At 43.1% G+C, this 25,768-nt stretch overlaps 1 protein-coding gene across 1 annotated transcript in view; it reads left to right on the forward strand.

Moving 5' to 3' along the window:
* Positions 1–25,768, forward strand: part of LOC126480578 (SAFB-like transcription modulator) — a 166,001-nt gene that overhangs the window by 19,686 nt on the left and 120,547 nt on the right. The window contains exon 2 of the mRNA XM_050103876.1: positions 23,712–24,194. Within this exon, the coding sequence (XP_049959833.1) occupies positions 23,724–24,194 (471 nt within the window). The 5' untranslated portion in view covers positions 23,712–23,723. The remainder of the gene's footprint in view (positions 1–23,711; positions 24,195–25,768) is intronic.

Genomic DNA, 25,768 nt, shown 5'->3' on the forward strand with positions numbered 1-25,768 from the left:
AGTCAGATTAAATCAGGTGATCGGGTGATGCTGAGGGAATTAGATTGGGAAATGAGATACTTAAAGTAGTAAAGAAGTTTTGCCATTTGGGGAGCAAAATAACTGATGATGGTCGAAGTAGAGAAGACTTAAAATGTAGACTGGCAATGGCAAGGAAAGCGTTTCTGAAGAAGAAAAATTTGTTAACATCGAGTATAGATTTAAGTGTCAGGAAGTCGTTTCTGAGAGGATTTGTATGGAGTGTAGCCATGTATGGAAGTGAAACGTGGACAATAAATTGTTTAGACAAGATGAGAATAGAAGCTTTCGAAATGTGGTGCTACAGAAGAATGCTGAAGATTAGATGGGTAGATCACATAACTTATGAGGAGGTATTGAATAGAATTGGGGAGAAGAGGAGCTTGTGGCACAACTTGACTAGAAGAAGGGATCAGTTGGTATGACATGTTCTGAGACATCGAGGGATCACCAATTTAGTATTGGAGGGCAGCGTGGATGGTAAAAATCGAAGAGGGAGACCAAGAGATGAATACACTAAGCAGATTCAGAAGGATGTAGGGTGCAGTAGGTACTGGGAGATGAAGAAGCTTGCACAGGATAGAGTAGCATGGAGAGCTGCATCAAACCAGTCTCAGGACTGAAGACCACAACAACAACAACTACAACGGGTTCCGTCTCCTATCCAGTCTTTCTCATTCAATTTTGAGGAAAATATTTGGTAAAAAAATTGATTTTTCTGCATCTTGCTGCCTGAGGTCACAGATTCATAATGAACTGTCTTTTCTGTCATTATTGCCCATAAGTATTGTGATACTTCACAAACGAGTAAACAACTGGGAATATTTTGAGAGGTTTGCAGTGAAGAATGAAGTTGCCCACCAGTTAATACTTGATGGGTGTTAGTTCATAGATTGCTGCATGTGCAATATAGCTAATACATCAAAATTGCTTTTAACAGTGGAAGACGAGTGATACCTCTTTCCATTTTCAAGAAAATACGTGAGATATAATTGATGTCCATGATGAGGTTGGCATCTACATGGCACACACACAACACTATTCTCAACTGTTGAGGCCTACTGTGAGGAGTGTGCACTGTCCTCGTGTTCCTTCTTTTTCCATATGCTACTGATAAAAGCTGCAGCTGGAAATGAAAAACTCAGTGAAATGAAAAGACACCAGCAATCCTCGGCAGCTGATGCTGATTGGATTTATTTTCGGTCTGCACTCCCTGATTTCAGGGAACTTTGTGACAGATTTAGAAGAGATCTGAAAACTAAGTTCGTGTTACTTTTGAATGAGCAGCTAGACAAAGCCAAGATGGACTCATTGAGATTTTTCTTATCATTGGCTTCTTCTATTTTTCAAATATGTTGCTTGTCCCTGTGCAGAGTTCACCAACCACTGCTACACCATCGGTGGTGACTATTCTCGCTCCAAATCCAGCAACGTTTTTTCTGAATATTCCTCGAAATGAATCATATACTACACTCGTGCTCATAAATTAAGGATAATGCTGATACATGACCTGCGGTTGTCGCAAGGTGGCGCTGGCAGCAGTCCACATATGCAGAGGTGTGTTGGTGCATGTCAGAGTACAGTGCAGCTAGTAAGTGTGCAGATGTTTTCAGACATGATAATGGCGACTGTGTGTTGAAAATGGCTCAAAGAACACATATTGATGATGTTATGAGGGGTAGAATACTAGGGCGACTGGAGGCTAGTCAAACACAGAAGGTCGTAGCACAGGCCCTCCATGTACCACCACAAAGTGTAAGCTCAAGTTTACGGCAATGATTGCAGCAGACAGTAAACGTGTCCAGGCACTACACTACGGGATGTCCACAGTGTGCAACAGCACAAGAAGACCGATATTCACCATCAGTGCCTGCAGACGGCCACGGAGTATTGCAGGTAGCCTTGCTCAGGCTCTTACCACAGCCACTGAAACAGTTGTCTCCAGACACACAGTCTACAGACGACTCAACAGACATGGATTATTCACTCAGATACCTGCAAGGTGCATTCTACTGACCCCTGGTCACAGGAGAGCCCGTAAAGCCTGGTGTCAAGAACATAGTACATGGGCATTGGAACATTGGTCCCAGGTTATGTTCATGGATGAGTACAGGTATAGTCTGAACAGTGATTCTCACTGACTTTTCATCTGGCATGAACCAGGAACCAGATACCAACCCTTTAATGTCCTTGAAAGGACCTGTATGGAGGTCATGGTTTGATGGTGTGGGGTGGGATTATGATTGGTGCATGTACACCCCTGCATGTCTTTGACAGAGGAACTGTAACAGGTCAGGTGTATCGGGACGTCATTGTGCACCAGTGTGTCCACCTTTCCAGGGGTGCAGTGGGTCCCACCTTCCTCCTGATGGATGATAACACACGGTCCCACCGAGTTGCCATCGTGGAGGAGTACCTTGAAACAGAAGATACCAGGCGAATGGAGTGGCCTGCTTGTTCTCCAGAGCTAAACCCCATCGAGCACGTCTGGAATGCTCTTGGTCGACGTATTGCTGCACGTCTTCAAACCCCTACGATACTTCAGGAGCTCCGATAGGCACTGGTGCAAGAATGGGAGGCTGTACCCCAACAGCTCCTCGACCACCTGATCCAGAGTATGCCAACCCGTTATGCGGCCTGTGTACGTGTGCATGGAAATCATATCCCATACTGATATCAGGGTACATGGGCAGGAACAGTGGGGTTTTGTAGCACATGTTTTGGGACGGTTTTCTTAACTTATCACCAATACTGTGGACTTACAGATCTGTGTTGTGAGTGTTCCCTATGTGCCTATGCTATTAGTGCCAGTTTTGTGTAGTGCCATGTTGTGTGGCACCACATTCTACAATTACCCTTAATTTATGAGCATGAGTGTACTTCGCAAAACTGGAAGAGTTATAGAAATACTATCCTAGGTTTATTAGTTTGTAACCATTATTTATACACAGTCCAATCAAGTTAATGTGACTACCACCTGTACTTGGCATCAAAGTGCAATAACCAGCCATAGACAGCAGGTGCAGAACTAGTCGTGGAGGGTATATAAAGCATGGCAGGGGAGGTGGAAAACACCACAGTTGTTAACGTAATGTGGAAAGAGGTTGATTTATCTGATTTCCAAAAGGGGATGGTCATTGGTTTTCAGGTCAAGGGTGAAAGCATTTCTGAAACGGCAAAGTTTGTAAACTGTTTGTGTGCCGTTGTGGTTAACATGTACTGTGGATGGCAAAATGCACTTTCCATGTCTTGTGCCAAGCAACTATGGTGCCTCATAGCCCAAAACTGACAGGTGAACAACGAATTTGGAGATTTGTATGGGCAAATAGACATGCAACTGTTGAGCAGCTAACCACCCAGCTATCCATTCATTATTCAGAAAGGTGTAGATGCAATTGCTGGCCCTGTGAAATCCTACTCTCGTTTACGGAACGGCACTTTGCTTTTGGAGACCACTTCTGATTCTCAAGCACAACAACTGCTTGCTGCTTCGCTTCTCCATGGTTACCCTGTTCGTGTCGAGGCCCATAGAACTTCGAATTCTTCCCGTGGTGTCATTTACACCAGGCTGCTCGACGGTCTAACCGAGGCTGAAATCCAATCTTACCTGTCTGATCAGGGTGTCATTGCCACCCGTCGTGTAATGAATCAGGTAGATTCCTCCTTAGTGCCCACCCACACTCTCTTTCTCACTTTTGATAGAGTGGTGCTTCCATCCAAGCTCAGAACAGGCTATGAAATTATCACTGTCTGGCCTTACATTCCGAACCCGATGCGCTGCTACCAGTGTTATCGTTTCAGCCACACGAGAACGTCGTGTCGACACCTAGACAAATGTGTCACCTGCGGTAGGGATGCGCACAAGGGCGATTGCCCACCTCCTCCCCACTGTATCAATTGCAATGTCTGGCATGCCACCTCCTTCGGGGTTTTCCAGTGCATCTCCAAGAGATCCGGATAAAGGAAAAAGTGCTTTCCCGAGTCGCTCGCAAGTTAATGGCTAATCACAAACCCTGCATTTTCCCATGTGGCATCTATAGTTCTGTTCTTGTTACCCCTTGTTCCATGGAGGACCTGACCATGCAGACATGAAACCTCCAATTCAGCTCTCAGATTGTGAAATCACCCAGTGTCAATGTAGCATCGCCATTCCTCCATCCAGCTGCGCAACAAGCTGTCAAACTCTCGCCTCAAGGGGTAAAGCCATCAGCTACACAACCAGTAGGCTGGAAAGGGCAGAAGGAGTACACTTGTGAAGACTTCCTCCATCCCTTCGGCCAAACAACACCTGAGTATTCATCTAACCAGAAAGGCTTGAAGAAGTCCACCAAAGGCAAACGGTCTTCCCCTTCGCCACCTCGAAGATCCTCTTCAACAGTGTCGGCAGGTGATACCTTAGCCTGGCCAGCCTCTGTGTTGCTGGTACTCACCAACAATCGTTTTCCAGCATTGGACTCTACTGACTGACCACACAAACAAGCTACATCTCTTCCTCATCATGATTCTCCTTCAGTGTAATGTTCGCGGCCTTCGGTCCCACAAAGAGGATTTATGGCTGCTTTTAGCGTTGCAGCGTCCCCTTGTACTCTGCCTTCAGGAAACGAAATTGCGGGCTCACAACCACTTCGAACTTTCACATTTCTTACTGATTCATTTTGACCTTCCCCATGAGGTCAGCATTCCATCTCATGGGGGCATCATGCTGCTCATACGCGATGACATTCTCCCTGACTACCAATCTTCATGCTTTTGCAGTTCACCTTTTCCTTCCCCACCTGACTTAGTCCCTCTGTACCATTTATGTACCTCTGTCATTCGATGTCACCGGGGCAGACTCTCTTCAACTTATTGGGCAGCTACCTCCCCCCATTTCTGCTACTTGATGACTTTAATGCACATCGTCCCCTTTGGGGTTCTCCCGGGATGTGTCAGAGAGATGCCCTCTTGGCTGACCTTCTTAACCAACTTAACCTCTTCTCCCTTAACACTGGCGCACCCACTTTCCTTTCCCACTCCTCGCACATGTATTCCCATCTGGGCCTCTCCTTGTGCACTGCCCAGCTTGCTCCTCATCTTGAGTGGTCCACTCTATCTGACACCTACTCGAGCGACCATTTATCTTGTGCTCTCCGTTTGTTGACTCCTACTCCATCTACGTGCGTGCCCAAATGGCAGCTTACTAAGGCTGACTGGCAGCTTTACCTCTCCCTGGCGACTTTCGAAGAACAAGATTTCCCCAGTTGTGATGGCCAGGTGGGCTACCTTACAAATGTTATTTTTACTGCTGCAGAACATTCCATTCCTTGCATTTCCTCTTTGTCATGCCGTGTCCCAGTCCCTTGGTGGACTGAGGCACGCCATGACACAATTTGCCCACGGAGATGTGCTCTCCGCGTTTTTAACCACCACTCTATGCTGGCATACTGCATTCATTATAAACAGATGCATGCGAAGTGTCGTTGTGTTCTTTGGGATAGCAAAACAGCTAGCTGGATAACATTCACTAGTTCTTTTAACAATTCCACACCTTCCTCTATTGTGTCGGCCAACCTCCGACGGATCGGCCAGGGTGGCCGAGCGGTTCTAGGTGCTTCAGTGTGGAACCGCGGGACCGCTACGGTCGCAGGTTCGAATCCTGCCTTGGGCATGGGTGTGTGTGATGTCCTTAGGTTAGTTAGGTTTAATTAGTTATAAGTTTAGTTCTAAGTTCTAGGGGACTGATGACCTCAGATGTTAAGTCCCATAGTGCTCAGAGCCATTTGAACCATTTGAGCCTCCGACAGCTCTCTAGAACCTCCATTCCTCAAATTCCGAACTGACAATAGCTAGCGATATCATCGTGGACCCTATTACTATCTCCAACACCTTGGGCTGACATTTTGAGAGGTATCGACCTCTTCCCACTATCACCCTGCCTTCCTCAATTGGAAACGAGCGGAGGAGGCTCAGGCAATACCCTTCTGTTCTTCGAATTGTGAGTGGTACAATGCCGCCTTTACTATGAGGGAGCTAGATCATGCTCTCAATTCATCCCGACCCTCTGCCCCAGGACCAGATGCCGTCCACATTCTAGTGTTGCAGCACGTTTCTCTTGCAGGCAAGCACTTTCTGCTTAACACGTACAACCGCAACTGGGTAGAGGGCACATTTCCTGGACGCTTGCGTGAAGCCATCATCATACCAGTACCTGATCCGGTAAGGACAAAAACCTTCCTTCTAGCTACCACCCCATCTTTCGTACAAGCTGCATCTGCAAGGTGATGGAATGTATGATTCATGCTAGACTGGTGTGGTGGCTCGATTCTCACCATTTACTAACGAATGCACAGTGTGGATTTCAGCACAGCGTTCTGCAGTTGACGATCTCGTTCTTTGTCCACCCACGTCATGAATTGTTTCCTGCAGAAATCCCAGACTGTGGCCATGTTTTTCGATTTGGAGAAGGCCTACGACACCTACTGGAGAACTGGTATCCTCCATATTCTATACATGTGGGGCTCCCATGGGTGCCTGTCTTGTTTTCTTCGGGCATTTTTACAAGACCAAGTTTTCAAGGTTGTGTGGGTTCGCCTTGTTGGATGCCTTTATCCAGGAAAATAGTGTGCCTCAGGGTTCCATCCTGAGTGTTGTCCTCTTTGCTATCGCCATTAACCCTATATTGGCCTGTCTCCACCTGGCATCTCCGGCTCCCTTTTTGTTGATGATTTTGCCGTCTATTTTAGTTCTCCTTGGATGTATCTCACTGAGCGGCATCTTCAGCGCTGTCTTGATCATCTTTACTCCTGGAGCATCGACAGTGGCTTTCACTTTTCCACTGACAAAACCGTCTTATGAATTTGTCATCCACCATCTTTGCACCTTGGGCCTGTTGCACTTCCATTCGTTGTAACTACGAAATTCCTGGGGCTCATGCTCGATAGGAAACTCTCTTGGTTCTCCCATGTATTTTAACTGGCAGCCCGCTGTACATGGTCCCTCAATGTCCTACATGTCCTCAATGGTACTTCTGGGGTGCCGATCGAACCCCCCTCCTCAGTTTGTACCGGTCCCTTGTCTGTTCGAAGCTTGACTATGGGTGCTTTGTTTATGCATCTGCCTGCCCATCCCTCTTATGCCGTCTCAAGACTATCCACCATCCTGGCATCCATTTGGCCACGGGCACCTTTTACACCAGCCCGGTTGAGAGTGTGGATGCTGAAGCTGCTGAACTACCACTGTCCCATTGCCGTGACGTTCTCCTCAGCAGGTATGCATGCCGTTTTCTGTGGCCATCCATTCTATGCCTGCGTCTTAGATGATTCCTTTGATCACCAGTATGGGGCTCGTCCCTCTTCTCTGTTATCTCATGGTGTCTGCTTTCAGCACTTGCTACGGTGGCTTAACTTCACACTACCTGCAACTTTCCCAGTGGGTGTGAGCACTTCACCACCTTGGCTTTGTGAAGTGGCCCGTGTTAACCTTGGCCTTCATTGTCTTCCAAAGGACACTTAGGGTGTACACGACCCGGGAGATACGGGAAAAACATGGGAATATTTTTCATCCGGGAATATTTTAGAATTCTGGAAATTTTTCATTGCTTTTGTTTTCAGTTAAATTTTTGTAATTTTGACTGGTAAGAACCAATACTCCAACAAAGGATATTACTGTATCCTGATACTGCAGAATAATACTGCAGCAATAAAACATGAATGAGAGAAAAAGCGAAAATAAAACTTAAGTTGCAAAGGAAATGTGCCATATACAGCAACAAAACCAGTGCTCATACAAGCGTCTGCCAACAGGAAAATATGTTAAAGGCCTTAGGAAGACAATGCAGTGCTTCGTAACAACAAATTGCCTCCGATGAGCGTGACGTCACAACTGTTTACATTAGATTCGTTTTAGCAGTTACGAGCAGGATCATGCGCATGTGCAGTGGAGTAGTACCTTCTCCCACTTCTGGCTACAGAAATGTGGCTGTTGGCTGTGTAAGCAGTCGCAGCAAGCAGCTAGATGCTACCAAGAGAAGTTTTACTGGAGCACCCAAATTTTACTGGAGTGCCCAAGGTGCCAGGTTCATGCATGCACAGCAGGCCCCGATCTAGGAATCTAGGAAGGGGGGGGGGGGTCAAATTCATACTCTTGAGGTGGAAAAAACCTTTTTTCACAAAGTGACTAGCATCCAGCGCACGTTAGGCTGTTGATTATTCATATGACTTTGAAACGCATCCCTGTCGGTTTTTGAACATTTTTGAACACATTCTAAGTTGATTTCTGAATGAATCATAAGTTGATGTGTGAATGCATGCATAGTTTACATGATGTCTCTGTCAGGGGAATCCTCGTCGCATGTAGAAACAAAGTTTCCTACAGACTAAAGGGGCTATACGAGCTGAGCAGAGTTAAGGCTGAACGGAAGAATGCCAACCACTGTCTGATTGTGTGGTTTATTGGGTTTGCAAATGATGAGCATTGTTATAATTACTAGCAAAATCCATTGATTCAGACTACAGGAGTGGAAATAAACGAATAACAGGTAAGAAAGAGTTCGTATTACCTTCTCGGTGTATCCAAGAAAATGAAATTTTGAGAGAGAATTTTTGGCCAGATTGCTATACTAATAAGGACCAGTTGAACAGTCCCCGGCTAGCACACGCTTTAAGTTATATTCTGGAAGAAGTGCGGAATCGCGTTGTACGAATGTTTAATAATGCTTAACCGGAGAATAATCGTGGGGAACTAAACCGGTGATTCAGGCAGAGTTTGTGAAGTTAACCTGCGAACAAGCTTTGACATTGCAGGAATAGTTACAGAATTAGTGATAACAAGACTGTTTGTTAGAACGAGGAGGGAGCAGAAACGGAGACATCACACAAATTATGAAACAAAATGACGATTCCAAGTTTGTATAAAAATTTCGTACTACTTTTCGATCTCAAGTTTGAGAAATTGGAGCGTATGAATGAAGTGTGAAACTATTTCCTAATGTAAAGCTTTTTGCTTGTAGTAGGCCTAATAGGCATTTGATATTGGTGCTTTGTGAATTATATTCTGTCATTACAAAAAAAAAACCGTTTGGGCCAAAACATTCTCGTTTATTTGGTGTGTGTACAATTGCTGCAGTATTAGAAAGGCCTATTTTGTTTTATCTAGCAGACAGTGACAAAATAGACGTTATCAGATTGGGAAACCACACCAGTCCTGAGTCCTATTTGTATTAACAGCTTTTTCAATATTAGACAGCGACATTTCGATTTTTCATGTAGCAAAAGTTTGACGAACTTTGATAAGGTAATAGATTCTTTCGCAGAAAGGAAAGCACGCCATGTAAAACTGTAGCAAGATTAGAGAGAAAAAAATTCTAGGAGCTAGGGATGAAGAAATGTGCATTGTCTTGCTTGTCTCATGTATTTACTGGGTTTATGTATCCTATATTTAATTTTTTGTCACACTAAACAGCAAGTTGTTAGCTGATAGTCAATAAAGAGTGCAAATTTTCTCAAAATAAAAAGAGGGACAGGGTGTCAAACCAGCCGATTGTAAGCAGGAGAGGCCCCACAGGACATTTTAATTTCCACTGTCCAGAATATGGTTTGATGGCATCCATTACAAAATATACACGTTTCAGTTCCACAGAGTGAAATACAGTGACGTGCGATAGAAGAATGCTGTGTGAGGAGGCGAGGCACTGCACTTTGGCTCACTTATGACCAAATAACGTCTTACATTTCTGCGAACACGTATGTTTCGTGCATCAGACTCTTCAGAAAGATGTGCGATACAAAATGAACATATTTTTGAAAATTGGATTTTTTAAAGTTTTTGACAACTAAAATGTGTTGAAGGCTAAAATGTGTTGCAGATTTTATTTTATTTCCACCTTTCTGACAGTCAAGCATTAATTGCCTTGGACAACAATGATGATATTTTTGTCGGCTTGCTAGAGAAATTTTCTTTTCTTAATCTTTTCCCACTGAGGCAGACAATATATTTGAAACGTTTTCAATTTCTAGCACGTATGGCATTATGCCATAATAAAGAATCAAACATGAGATAACACAGTACTGGTACTCCAAGAAAATTTACATCCCGAAAACCACATTGAAAAGCTTAATATCAGGTCGTGGCCTTATTCACTGGAATACGAATGTGCACTTTTTAGTATGGGTCACGAAATTCTGATGCTCTTGGAGTATCCTCTGATGTCTTGTTTCTTTTATGACATAATGTAAGATCTTTAATGTTTTACACATACGAACATACGGGCTCCCTACGAAATCGTAGCTTCGCAAGCGCGGTGACGCCTGTCATCTGGCGCTCTCTAGTAATTGCAGAAACGAACCTATTTCTAACAGGTCGCGGGAAAATATTCTGAATGGTGATTTGAAAAGCATTACCATCAAAGTAAATTTCCTTTTATGCAAGTTGAACTATGTGCGAGAATGTACGATGAATTTCTTAATCACAGAGCGTTTGACTGTCATTTAAAAATCAGCTCTTTGATGACGAACCATTTAGATGAATTTCGAGCCCAGATGATCAGACATTTATGTTGTTATTAAAAATTTTACTGGCACATTTGTATGATATATCTTAAATTGTAATAGGCGCATAAAAGACCAACATCATATGAGAAAGCTTAGCTTCTCTTGCAGCGTTTTAGTCTTATAGACCAATATTATATGTGAAAGCTTTGCGTTTCATGTAGCGGCACTGTGTACATTAATTTAAACCATTAACTTTTTCCGTTTGTGTGTTTGCGCTACTGAACAGTGATGTTGCTATTGGCTGACTACATCACGTGCTCTAAGCTCGGAATACCTGCTGTCGTCGGCTGGCGAGATCATGTGACATGAGCTATGACTGCTTCGGAAAGTAACATGTGGTGTTTGGTGGAATTGTAACTTATACTTTCGTAATACGAAAAAATGCAGCGTACAAGTTGCTGCACATCAAAGATTTTTCTAAAACATGTTTTTTTTCCCTGTATAAAACCATAATCATTCAAAGGGCTGATAAGTTATACAGTTCCGAGAGAAAGTATACTGTCAGTTAACAGGGAAAAAGTATGTTTTCACCCGATAGAAAGTGTACTTTTAACCAGGAAATCCGGTAATTTCTTTTCCTTGTCTGCGTATACACCCTGACACTACTCCAGCCTCAGTCTATTGCCTTAAGTTTCACAACCTTCGCATGGAACTTCGCGATAGTACCTTTTTGTACACTGATGGCTCTCAGACCGACCGTGGGGTCAAGTGTGCCTTCATCATTGGCACCCGTGTCTTTTGATATCGGCTCCCGGACACTCCTCAGTATTTACAGACGAGCCCTTCGCCTTGTATCAGGCCACGGAATACATCCAGCTCACAGCCTTTTCAATTGTGTCCTCGACTCTCACTCACTCAGTGCCCTTCGAAGTCTATGTGCGCTGTACACTGCCCATCCCTTAGTGCAGCGGGTCCAGGAAAACTGTCACTAGCTCACTCTTGGTGGAGCCAGTGTCTTGGAAACAAGGTTGCTGACGCTGCTGCCAAGGCTGCAGTCCTCGTACCTCAGCCCGCGAGTACCTGTGTACGCTCTGATGATCTCTGTGTTGCCGTCTGTCAGGAGGTGGTGTCCCTTTGGCATCGCCAATGGACCTTCCTTCACGGGAATAAGCTTTGGCTTATTAAGCGTCTCCCAGCACCTTGGACAACCTCCTCTCGGCCCTCCTGCCAGGAGGAGATTATTTTAACTTGGATGTGTATTGGGCACTGCCTTTTCAGCGATTGTCACTTGCTAAGTGGTGCTACCCCACCACTTTGTACACATTGCACCCAAATTTTAACTGTCCACCACTTTCTGATGGAACGCCCTTTTTTTTTAACTGTTTATGTTCCAGCTTGGGTTGCCGTCTGATTTATCAGCCATTTTAGTGAATGACGCGTGGCCTGTCGACTGCGTTTTAAGTTTTATTCACCAAAGCAATATGGCGAAGGCCATTTCATTTTTAGTTTTGGACCTCCATTTCTGTATGGTGTCTCTTTTAGCCCTTTTCCACATGCCTGTTTTTAGCTGTCTTCTATTCTGTCAATTGGGACTGACATGTAGTCGTTTTTTAACTCCTCTCTGTCTTCGTGTTCTATAGTTTTGACTTGGGTGCATATGACCCCACTTGAATCGTTAAGTCCCATAAGATTTCACACACACGCGCGCGCACACACACACGCGCGCGCACACACACACACACACACACACACACACACACACACACACACACACACACACCACTTGAACCAAGGGACTATTAACAATGTCTCCTCAATGACTATTCAGCCAACATTGCTGTGTATGGACATCTGCAGCAGGCACCTGATCCATGCACTCTTGCTAACTGCTGTCCATTGGCGACAAAAGCTGGAATTTGCACACCAGTACTTAAACTGGATGTCTTCTGAGTGGCAACGGGTGGCCTTTTCAGATCACTCATGTTCTGTGCTCCATTGGACAGACGGTCATCAGTGTGTATGGTGTGAAACGTCTGAAAGAAAACAGTCGTTGGAAAGCACAATGCATCAACAAAGGTATGCGTCTGTCCTTGGGGATCTTGTCCACCCCTACATGCAGTTTGTTTTTCCTCAGCACAATGGCATCTGAGAATAGGACAGTGCAAGTGTCACTGGTTCAAAGAGCACCAAGATGAGTTAACTGTACTCCGTCGGCCATTTTATTAGTATAGACAAGATTACTTAGTGATTCTTGTTTAATGAGAAATTGCAATTACAAGACTTGTTGCTGTTTATTTACTTAAAAGACTGACAATAATATTTGTTCTGAAGATGAAACATATGCATATGATGTAGAAGTGTTACTGAGTTAGCTAAACGTTAGGCTAGTACTAATATCCAATGAAAGAAGTGGATAATGTTTGTCCTTCTGTGGAACTGGATAAGCTGTGCTACCTTGGATGTGCTAAATGGCAGGCATCTCAGGGAGCTCAGTTTTCATTGGCTAGTTACCATTTTGCGTAACCTGGGTTTCCAATATATATACTCTGTATTGTGAAAGAAGAGCCCTGGCAGGACTGTTGTCAGCTTTCTACTGTGAAGCATAAAAGGCTGCTGGCAGTACTAAAGCTGTGAGACTGAACTGCATCAATATTGAGGCATTGCTTTAGTTGCCATTATGTTATGCGATCGTTTGTGGTAGACACATGAAGCAGCCGCAACATGCTCACTTTCAGTGCAATTACTCAGTGTCACACATGTCGCCAGGAGCACTCACAGAGGGGCAGCCAGGGAAATTTCATTAGAGTTTACAAATGTGAAAAGAAGCTGTAAACAGCAGGTCCGGATTTTTATGACCCCAAATACCTATAAAATTATCACTAAAATGACCTTAAAATGTAGATAAAACATATGTAAAGTGAGTTATAAAATGAACTAGAGTAATGAAAAACTTCATATCCAGCAGGATATGAAGTTACAAAAAGCATAATTAATTTAAAATTGTTATGTTTTTCTGTAAGCGATCTTACTGTTTGAAGATGTACGAAAATAGTTGTATATCTGTACTGTCATAGAGCTGTTACAGTTGTGGGTAGATGTTACTACACCGGATCACGGCAGAACAGAAAACCCAACTTTTGTATTAAGACAATTTATTATCTAGATGTAACAAATGTAATGGAACAAATATGTGCATCAACAACAGGTTAGAACAGAACTCTCAAAGATCTCTGATCTCAGAGATACCATTCATGTGTTTAGTGTCAATAGTCAGTTCGCTGTCGATAGCCACCATAGAGTGACCCTTGCTACATTGGCACAGAATACAAACCCATGACTAAATGTGGCAGTCCTTCGGCATGCTTCGCCACATAAAACATTGCGCGACGAGGCATATAGCAGTCTTAATACCAGGTTGTTCAAGATCATGTATGACTGAAAAGACTGTCTGACGGAGAGTAGCCAGAACAAAAGGATGAAGGATGCCAGCCAGTGAATCACACCAAACAAAACTAGCAGGGCTAAGGAGGCAGTGGGACACCAAGTTTGGGACTGAATTGACATCTTGGCACAAGCTTAGAAATTCGGTGTCATCCATCTCTAACTTGCCAAACAATGGAGAATCCAGAATGGAATCTAACAATTATGAGAAGGAAAGTTGCTACTCACCATATAGCGGAGATGATGAGTTGCAGATAGGCACAACAAAAAAGAATCTCACAGTTAAAGCTTTTGGCCATTGAGGCCTTCGTCAACACTAGACACACATACGCACATGCACACACACTCAAACAAACGCAACTGACACACACACACATATGACTGCAGTCTCAGGCAACTGGAACCACTTTGAGTAGACTGGGTGGGGGTAAGGAGGAAGCTGTGGTAGGGAGGGGGAGGGATAGTATGGTGGAGGTGGCAGACAGTGAAGTGCTGCAGGTCAGACGGAGGGCTGGGGATCGGGGAGAGAAATAGAAGGTCTGGGTGTGGTGGTGGAATGACGGCTGTGTAGTGCTGGAATGCGAAAGGGAAAGGGCTGGTGGGTGAGAACTGTGACTAACGAAAGTTGAAGTCAGGAGGATTATGGGAATGTAGGATGTACTGCAGGGAAAGTTCCCACCTGCGCAATTCAGAAAAGCTGGTGTTGGTGGGGAGGATCCATGTTGAACAGGCTGTGAAGCAATCATTGAAATGAAGAATGTCATGTTTGGCATCATGTTCAGCAACAGGGTGGTCCACTTGTTTCTTGGCTACAGTTTATTGGTGGCCATTCATGCGGACAGACAGCTTGTTCGTGGTCATGTCTACGTAGAATGCAGCACAGTGGTTACAGCATAGAGTGTAGACCTCATGACTGGTTTCACAGGTAGCCCCGCCTTTGATGGGATAGGTGATACTAGTGACCGGACTGGAGTAGGAGGTGACTGGAGGATGTATGGGACAGGTCTTGCATCTAGGTCTATTACTGGGGTATGAACCATGAGGTAAGGGATTGGGAGCGGGGGTTGTGTAAAGATGGACGAGTATATTGTGTAGGTTCGGTGGATGGCGGAATACCACCGTGGGAGGGGTGGGAAATAGTGGGCAGGACATTTCTCATTTCAGGGCACGACGAGATGTAATTGAAATCCTGGTGGAGAATGTAATTCAGTTGCTCCAGGCCTGGTTGGTACTGAGTTACGAGGGGAATGCTCCATGCTCCTCTGTGGCTGGATGGTAGGACTTTGGAAGGTGGTGGGAGACTGGAGAGATAAGGCACGGGAAATTTGTTTTTTGTACAAGGTTGGGAGGGTAATCATGGTTAGTGAATGCTTCTGTGAGACCCTCGGTATATTTTGAGAGGGACTCCTCATCACTGCAGATGTGATGACCACGAGTGGCTAGGCTGCACGAAAGGAACTTCTTGGTATGGAACGGGTGGCAGCTGTTGAAGTGGAGGTATTGTTGGTGGTTAGTAGGTCTGATATGGACAGAGGTACTGATCTAGCCATATTTGAGGTGGAGGTCAACATCTGGGAAGGTGGCTTTTTGGGTTGAGTAGGACCAGGTGACGCAAATGGGGGAGAAGTTGTTGGGGTTCTGGAGGAATGTGGATAGGGTGTCCTCACCTTTGATCCAGATAGCAAAGATGTCATCAGTGAATCTGAACCAGGTGAGGGGTTTAGGACTCTGGGTTTTTAGGAAGGATTCTTCTAGATGGCCCATGAATAGGTTGGCATAGGATGGTGCCATGCAGGTGCCCATAGCCATACCCCGGATTTGTTTGTAGGTAACCCCTTCAAAGGAGCAGTATATGTGGGTGAGGATGTAATTGGTCGTGGCGACTAGGAAGGAGGTTGTTGGTTTGGAAACCATCGGCCATTGTGTAAGGTAGTGTTCAATAGTGTTAAGGCCTTGGGCATTAGGAATGTTAGTGTACGGGGAGGTGGCATCAATAGTGAGAGCAGGGCACTAGGTGGTAAAGGGACAGGAACTGTGGAGAGTCATGGAGGAAATGGATGGTATCTTTTATATAAGAGGGTAGGTTGTGGGTAATAGGTTGAAGGTGTTGGTCTATGAGAGCAGAGATTCTCTCAGTGGGAACACAGTAACCATCCACAATGGGGCGTCCTGGGTGATTAGGTTTATGGACTTTAGGAAGCATGTAGAAGGTAGGAGTGTGGGGAATTTTGGGGTGAGTAGAGATGGACTCCAGGGAGTTGTTCTGGGATGGGCCTAAGGATTTGGGTAGTGACTGGGGATCCTGCTAGATTACTGGAATGGGGTCACTGGCAAGGTTTGTTGGTGGAAGTATCCACCAGGTAATCCTTGCGGTTCAAAACAACAGTGGTGGAGCCCTTGTCTGCAGGTAGGATTAAAAGGTGTAGATCAGTTTTTAGATGGTGGACTGCGGCTCTTTCTGCGGATGTAAGGTTACTTTGCTTGTTGAGGGATATGGAGAATAATGGTGAGGAAAGGTTCGAGGTTAAGAAATTCTGGGAAGTTAACAGGGGTTGGTTTCGGGCAGTGGGGATGGATAATGGTTGGATGGAGTAGTGAACTGAGTTAGTCAGGGTTCATTATTGGTCTTTGGTTGAGTCTGCATCTTCACTATATGGTGAGTAGCAACATTCTTTCTCATAACTGTAACTGAGCCGACTCATCCGAGTGTAAAGGGTTAGTGATTGAGTCTACCCGGGAATGATAATTTGCTACTACATTGTCTGCCCCTCATGTGTGTTGAATGTTTGTGGTATACAAGCTAATGAGGTCCATATGATGGAATCTGGGTTGCGGATGGCGTCAACAAGTGGCTTATGGTCTGTAAAAACTGTGACAGCACATCCTTTCATATTGTTGTGAAAGTATCTCACAGCTTTGTAAACCATGTATAAGTTGCAGTTGAATGCTAACCACTTGTATTGGGAGGTCATTAACTTCTTCAAAAAGATCTAGGGGTGCTGAGCGATGTCACTGATGTGTTGCTGAAAGACAGCACACACAAATATGTCACTTGCATCAACTATAATGGATATGCACACATCAGGCACTGGGTGCATGAGCATAACAGCATTTGATAATGCAGTCTTTAGTATGTTGACCTTCTGGAGCATTACTTCCAACCATAGAACCTTGTGTTTCCCGGAGGTGTTCTTCCAAGACAGAGCCTCTGTGAAGGGAATATAAATTGAAGCATTTTATGTCAATGTTTACAATAAAAGTTCGCCATACTCAGAAAAGACACAAATCGTGATAAATTATGGACAAGGGAAGGTCCTGGATGAACGCGACATGACCAGACATTAGTCTAATACCTTCAGTCGTTAGAGTGAGACTGAGGAAGGTTATACTTGTGTAGTTAAGCTGTGACTTGTGAGTGTTAATCTTGACACCATTGACACTGAGGGCTGCCCAGATCCGACCCATGTGTTTGTTCATGTCCCTCAACTGAGGAGAAGATGATGATGTGATCAAGATAGGCATAACAATATGGGAAATTGAACAATACAGAGTCAACGGAGTGTTGACAAGTCTGAGCTGCATTTTTGAGACCATAAAGATGCTCAGCACTTGCACACCATTAAGTAGCTGGGCAAAATCATTGATGTGTGGAGTAATGTAATTGTTAATAATAGTGCAGGCATTAAGCTGGCAATAGTCCCCGCAGAAACGGAATGAACTGCCCTTGAACACAAGATGGGGAGGCAACAAGCGCTTACCAACTGAGGGTCGTACAATCACAGTGGATAGCAGTTCATTGACAATCACCTTCGCATGTTGTAACTTATGCAGCATGAGGCAGTGAGTTTGTGATGCATGGGAGGGACCTCAGTGGTAATCGTGTGACAACTACCATTTGTGATCAACTCTAGATGTTCATCTGACACGTGCATGAGAGAAACACAGGTGTCATCACATGAGACTACAGGGCAGTCAGAGGGGACAGTGTGACAAGGGAAGTCACCAACATTCATGTTTGAATACCGAGGCTCCACTGGGGACACATCGACTGCAGTGAATATGGCAGAGTTGTGCATTGGAAGTGCACTGGAGCGGTTGCAGAGTATGCTATGAGACCACGACAGGTTCTCCGAAACGGCACTGATCAATTGTTTAAGCTCATCATTGTGAGCACATAGGCCATTGACCTCTGAATGTTGAATGTGAACTCAACAAGTAGAGAAGTCAGATGGGAATTCAATGAAGAGCAGTCAGATAGAGCAGAAAGAAATTGGCGACTCATCGGTGAAGTTGGGTTTGGGGGATGACGAAATGCATCCAAAATGCATGTGCCGGGAGCTTTATGTAATGAAGTAGCAGTTTGTAGATCTGGAGATTAACTGAAGTCTGTACCTATGACTGCCTTGTCAACATCGACAACGTGGAACGTCCAGTGAAACTCTGGGGATGCTCGGTTAGGATGACAGCATCTGCTCTGGTGTCAATGAGAAAATGAAGGTGACACATGAGGTCCTTGATGTATAGTTGTCCACTGGTTGATGTGAACGTGTTAATTGACTGTTGATTCTGATGGTTCCATAAGGAGTTGTCACTAACCAAGGCACCTAGACCACTGCATGTACAGAATGTGTGTAAGTGTAGGGATAACAACAATTTTAGTTTGTGTATCTGAATGTGGTGTAAAACCATCATAGCATGTAGGCCAGGTGGGGAGTGCCAGGCGTGCCAGCTGCACCATCCAACTCGCTTCCCACTGCCTGGAGGCAGTGGCACATTTGGGAGTTAGCTCATGCGAAATCAGCAGCAGTTGGGATTCTGGCACACATGGTGCAAGTTGTTGACTGCCAGGTGACACACCCCTGCCACCGAAGCTAGGTGGTGGAGTGAGAGCTTGTACACTGCTACCAGCTGCATTTCCTGTGGCTGGAGCAACAGTCAATAGGAATTGCCTGTGGCAGATAATTCTGAGAGACTGATCAACCAGACGAAGTTTAGCCTCCACGGCATGCAGTTTGTGGTAGAGGAGCTGTAACTGTAGCTCATGTGGAGTCAAAGTGTCCGCAGGGGACTCTCAGATCCATTAGTGCACTTAGATGGCACCAGAGCTGAGAAAGCGTCTTAGATCCACAATGCTCATCAGTGATTGTGTGATGGATAGCTTCGCCTGGAGGGCAGGACCAACGATTGATAATAGTTGACTTTGCAGTCTCATGCTTGTGGGGAAATGGTGGCGATAAAAGTAGGTCGCTGATGAAATCCATGAATTTACGTAAGTGGCAGATGAGGCATATAAAACTGGCATCGTCGTCTGGGATGCTGTGGATGTTTAGCAAGTTGTTGACCAAGATGAAAAGTTTTAGATTATCGTTTTGTAACTGACAGTTTGGGGAATCTGCATACTGGGGTGTACTGCACAGTTGTAGGTTGTGTTAACAGTCTGTGTCATTGCAATCGCAACGCCTTAGGTGGAGGCTGTGGTGATGAAACCATGACAGCAGACATGAAATCATGATCGAGAATGCCATGCAGAGCAGGAATACAGTGCCCTGCATTGCCCGAGGTCTTGGTGAATTTGATGAGATTGTGGCTGCATGTGATACATGCAGATGCAGGTTAGACAGACATGGGCAGAATGGCCATGGTCATCTGATTGCAAGGCGGAAGTTGTACGAAAGATGTATTAGCAGTCCCAAAGGAGCGCTGAGGAATGTGAACTGAAAACTAGTTTGTCGCTCATGGAGCAGGAAGCATATATGGGGTTTCAGGCATTGTAGTGTTAAAACAGTGGGAAGTAACATCAGGCTTCAAGGTTAGCAGGCTGAAGGCTGGCACCACAGACAAAACTCAATGGTCAACAAAATCTTGTGCGTGAGCCAATGCTGGTATAAGTGTTTCCCACTGTGGCGGGGTCATGAAGGTTAGGTAGGCCACTGGGGTCCCAGGAGTAGTATAAAACACAATGTTATTTCTGTCTCTCTGCTGTGCCAGTGTTGATACTGTTGGTTCACAGTCATACGCACATGTGAAACTAGGAAACACTGGTGTCGTATCACTCCACTTATAGCAATCCACTGTCTTCAATCATTGTCATGGTCTAACACATGAGATGGACAACAAGAAAAATAAATGACTTAGGATCGCCAATTTGTGTAGACATTACTACACTCGATCATGGTAGAACAGGAAACCCAAGTTTTGTACAAATATAATTTACAGTCAAGTTGTAACAGACACAATGGAACAAACATGTACATCAACAACAGGCTAGAACAGTACTTTCAAATATCTCTGATCTAAGATCAATTCACTGTTGTATAACAGTCAAATTGCAGAGGTTTTTGAGAGAGTGGGAATGTCTGTTGTTGGACAACATGTGCTTGTAGTTCAAAAATCTTTCAACTTTTGCTGAAACAACTGGAGCATGCAATTCAGTGTTTTCCTTCGGTTTCAAAAACAAACCTCAAAAGTCAGTACATAAATATCAATATTTCACCAGTGGGCATTACATTTGATAGGATATCAATATTTTTGTTTCAGTATCCATAGCTGGGTTAAGTTAATAGTAGTAAGTTACAAGACAATAAAATGAAATAATGTCTTAAAAAGACATTATCCTTGAAAAATTGAATATACAACTGCACCTATAAGTGACGGTCAAATGAAAATGAGGCAGATGGAAAAATATAAGTAAACTTTTTGCTATTTTAGAAGTAACCACCATAAATACCAATACATTTGACCCAATGGTGAGTCAGCACCGTCAATGCCTTCATGGAAAAATGATTGTGATTGCCTAAAGAACCACGCTTGTACCCAGGCACACAACTCATTGTTCAAAGCAATTCGACAGCCACAATAGTCCTCCTTCAGGGCTCCAAAAATATGGAAATCACCTGGGTAGAGATTGGGACTGCATGAAGGATATACGAGGGCTACCCAGCGCAACTTCTGCAATGAAGTCGAAACAACGGGCCCAGCATCTCCAGGAAAGTCATGATGAGTTTTTTCTTTGACTGCAAAGGACCACTGCTCATTGACTTTCTGGAACACAGGCAACAATTAATGCAAAGAGTGACCTGTACACTTTGCCAAAAATTGAAGTGTGCCATCAAGTTCAGAAACCCAGGAATGTTGATGGGTGGTGTCATTCTGTTGCAAGATACAGCCCGCCCTCATGTTGCCAAGGTTGTTTAGATTATGCCCGGCAGCCTGTACATGTCATACATACAGTCCCAATTGATTCCCATGCAATTTTCATAGTTTCGGAGCCAAGAAGAAACACATTCGTGGCCATCGATTTCTTCAGGCAAAGAGGTGCACGCCTGGGTACAGTTGTGATTATTTAGGCAACTGCAAACATTAGATAAGATTCTCTAAATAAGGACTGGCATATAGCTAGTTTCTTTTGTTTTACATTTAAAAAAACCAGTGGCAAGTGCTGCGCGGTGTGGCTGCGTGGTTTGAGGTGCTATGTCTCGGATTGCACAGCCCCTCCCGCTGGAGGTTCAAGTCCTCCCTTGGGCAGGGTGCGTGTGTTGTTCGTAGCATGAGTTAGTTTATGTTAGTCCATGTTAGTTTAAGTAGTGTGCAAGTCTAGGGAGCGGTGACCTCAGCAGTTTTGTTCCTTAGAAATTCTCTCTCTCTCTCTCTCTCTCTCTCTCTCTCTCTGACACACACACACACACACACACACACACACACACACACACACACACACCAGTGGTAAGCACACTTAGACCCTCTCCTGTGCATGTTATTTTCTGTATTTGAGAACTGTGAGAAGCTGCTGACAATCAACGAACACATGCAGTGTGCCACCTGCCTGCCGATCAGGCCAATTGTGCAAGTGTACTTTTCATTCCACATGTTCATGACATAAAGATAATATCTTGATACTGCAGTACACCATCTTAAGAAAGTTTGAATGAGGCAGGAAAAATAATCTGATTTGATGCAAATGGCTGGGTTTTTCGAAGTCTTTATCTGGGGTCAACAATTCAAGTGATGGCAGGCCTATTTCTAGTGAACGAAAAAGTCATCCATCCAGTTCTCGTGGCACTAGATGCACACATCTTTATAAACCTCAATTGGTTATTGTCAGTTGGCATTTGCTTCACTTCTGCACTATCCAGAAACTTACCACAATAGCTCAGTGGAAATTGATTAGTTACTAATGATTAGTGAGATAATGATGTCTTGGATGTGATAGGCTTCATTGTGATGAAAGCAAGTTTGAAAACTTTCTGGAGTTGACTGTAAAGACCTGCTTTCTCTCCCAACTCTTAACTTAAATTCAGTTCTATTCACTACACAAGCAGTGAAACTATGTAAAATAAACAGTAAAATTTGTGTTTATTTGCTCAAGCAATTTTTAGTGGTAAGAAAACAATTTACTGAACCAACAGAAAATAACAAAAATTACGGGAAAATGTTTTGCCTCTATTGATATGAAAACCCGTGGATGCCCCTGCATGCAGTCCTGTGAACTAAAATCTAGTGGCATTAATGACAATCTTCTTCCATGCATCTAATCATACCTTCATAGGAATTAGCAGAGGGCCAAATTGATTAACTACATTATGGGAATAAAAATTAACTCAGAATATTGGAACATGAAACACAGGATTCTAAATTATCTGATACTGAGCTGTTTCATGTCAAAAAATTGCAGTGTTTGCTAATGGAACAACCCAAGCTCATTATCTCCATGAACACCTCAAATGAAAGCTAAAGTGGCCTTCAGTTGGCACATATTGAATACTTCTAGGTTTATCTCTACTAAATGAACACTTTGTGGAAAATTCATGAACAACTAACTAAAATAGAATCTCTATATAGATACAGTATATCTAATCAAGAAGCTCCACTTTGCAGACTTTACACATGTTAGTATGTCTCAGTGTCTCAAATTAAAGATAAAGGTGACAGCTAGTCTTAGCATACTTTTACTTTCCGTAGTCATCCAAGCTAGTACACCTAAAATTAAGAACATTCTTCTTCAGCACATGTGAGCCGTAGGAATTTTGTGTATAACAGATTACCAGTCATTTTGGTGACGCCTCTTCAGAGACCTTGGAGTTCTTATTATCACTCCCCAGTAGGTTTGTGGTATTTGTTGCTGATAACAAAAATCAGTTTCTGATTTATGCAATCACATGTAGATTTTGCCTCCTTGTCTAGGATTCTAACTGGCTGCTGTCTTCTGCTGCAAAGGCCTTCAAGTTTCCAACAAAAACGGAGTAAAGAAGTAGGGAACCCTACAAATTAAAAACATTTTGTATTACTGGCACACTTATTTTGCAAATTATCGTGATTTAAAAATGGAAGACTTCAGTTTGCTTCATAATGAGGACTAATGTCAATTGTAAACACACATCTACAGCACAATCCATAGATAACTGTCATCCTTTTGTAACTGTTAGTGTGGCCTGTTACATACCAACATAGTGCCGGAAGTAGACAAATTCCAGTAATTTAATGTAACAGAGGAAACAGGAACTTGGAAAAAAAACTAACAGCTATCCTGATAAATTTACTGTAGTAAATTTATAGAAAATATATAACATTATAACAATAGATAGATAGTAGTATTGTCTACAGAATTAGTTTTTAACCACCAGTTTTATTTTTTAATTTATATGTTATCTCATTCCACAACGTTGAAAGTTCCGCTTCATTATAGGATTTAGCAAACATGCTGAGTGGATGAATGAAATAAATCTGTCAGTGTAACATATTATAGAAATAAATATGCAAAAAATATTTAAATGAGATTTTTGTCCACAGGAATCTACAAGTATGGCAAGCCAAACACCAAAAAGACGACGGCAAAAATATTGCTCGATCATCTGTGATGAGAACACTCATGTTACAAGATCACTACTCAAAAAGCTTGTGAGGGCCAAACAAACACCTGAAATATATAAAGAAGTCGTTAGAAGCCAACGAAGAAAAGGCAAGTTGTTTAGGGCTCCAGACATCCATTCCAGGTCTTCATGTAAGGGTAGTGAAGAGAGGACGGAAGAACAATTAAATGAAGATACTAGTCAAGTTAGTGAGGAAACATTGCTCGATTCTGATTGTAGAAGTCTGTCTTGGGATAATCTAAATGAAGATTCTCCTGAGGACATAGGAGAAGAAGACAGGGATAACTGTGTTCGCAAAACATCCTTCTCCAATGCACATGAATTGGGAAAACAACATTCAGTGTTATCTTCAGTTTCTCCTTCATCTGAAAGTGACCTCCAGTGGCAGTCAGAGGCATATTCTGTAAGTACAAGTTTGCTATATCAGATATGTTACATAAGAGTAACAGTGTTATGAAAAGGAAAGTTGCCACTCACCATATAGTGGAGATGCAGAGTCACAGATAGGCACAACATAAAGACTGTCACAAATAAATAAAGCTTTTGGCCAGTAAGGCCTGTGTCAAAAACAGACGAATCTCTCTCAATCTCTCTCTCTCTCTCTCTCTCTCTCTCTCTCTCTCTCTCTCTCTCTCTCTCTCTCTCTCTCTCTACTGCAGTCTCAGGCAACTGAAACCACAAAGCCGAAGGCCTTATAGGTTGAGAGCTTCATTTATTTGTGACAGTCTTTTTGTTGTGCCTATCTGCAATTCAGCATCTTCACTATATGGAGAGTGGCAACTTTCCTTTTTGTGATATTTTGACAGCCCATCCTGGATTTTCCATTGTTACATAACAGTAAACCATTCTTTTCTATATAGCTGTTTTGGCTGTTCACATTTGCCACGTCCAGTTGAAGATTACAATAAACAAATGGACATAAAATTTGAATTTGAAAATTTTGTTTGTGTTGTACTGGCGTGATTGGTAAGAGAATGATGAGGCTGATTATTAATTGTACCACACACAGTGGTGACTGAACTCAGATACAGCAGGGATGACGATTGGATGTATTTTTGACATAAAGTTGGGTGTGTATAATTTTGGTATTGGAATGAAGCAAATGCAGTGCAGTTGTGGCAGTTCCAGATCACATTTATATACAATTTTATTTCATTTCTACTCTTTCTTGGTGTGATTTGATCGATACATGGCTGAAGCTGATCATTGGGGTGGCGCAACAGACACACTGTAAACATTTTAAGCATGTATAACAACATACTTTTACGTAGCTCAAGGCAGAATATCTGCATCACATAGTGGTTATTGGATTGTTTCTTGGTTAAAGTACAGTTGATACACTATTTGATCAAATGTATATGGATACCTATTAGTGGACATTAATACAGGATGAGCCAACACTGTTGCGTTCATGATGGCTTGAACTCTGCTGGGAACACTTTGAATGTAGAATGTAGTTTATTCATCTCATAACGTACCGTTAGAAATCAAACATTTCTGTACTGGAGACACATCAAATAACTTAAAAAATAAGGTTATAATAGTTAACATATTTAAGCAGGCATTTCTGAATTTTTAGACACAAACAATTTACAAGAACATATATAACACTTATGGTAATTTTACAGCTTTCAATACTATTTATACAATGCATTAACAATTTATTCTACAATAAATAACCTTTATTGTTTCTTTTCTTTTCAAAATGCCAAACTGTCCTGCATGAATTCTTCAATTGAGTAGTAACATTTTTCCACTAGCATATTAAATAACAATCTTTTTAGTGGGTCAAACTCCATATTTAACAGAGTTGTGTTTTTTAATTGACTATAAATTTTTAATCCCATGTACAATGGTGTTTGAACATAAAGTTTTAAATTATGAGAGGGAAGTTTTAAACTGTGTCTGTGACGAGTACTGTAATTGTGGTTGAAATGAAAATTGTCAAGTGAGTTTTGATTTTTATATATGAAAATA

Source organism: Schistocerca serialis, chromosome 1 (assembly GCF_023864345.2).
Source record: "Schistocerca serialis cubense isolate TAMUIC-IGC-003099 chromosome 1, iqSchSeri2.2, whole genome shotgun sequence".
NCBI classification, from domain to species: domain Eukaryota; kingdom Metazoa; phylum Arthropoda; class Insecta; order Orthoptera; family Acrididae; genus Schistocerca; species Schistocerca serialis.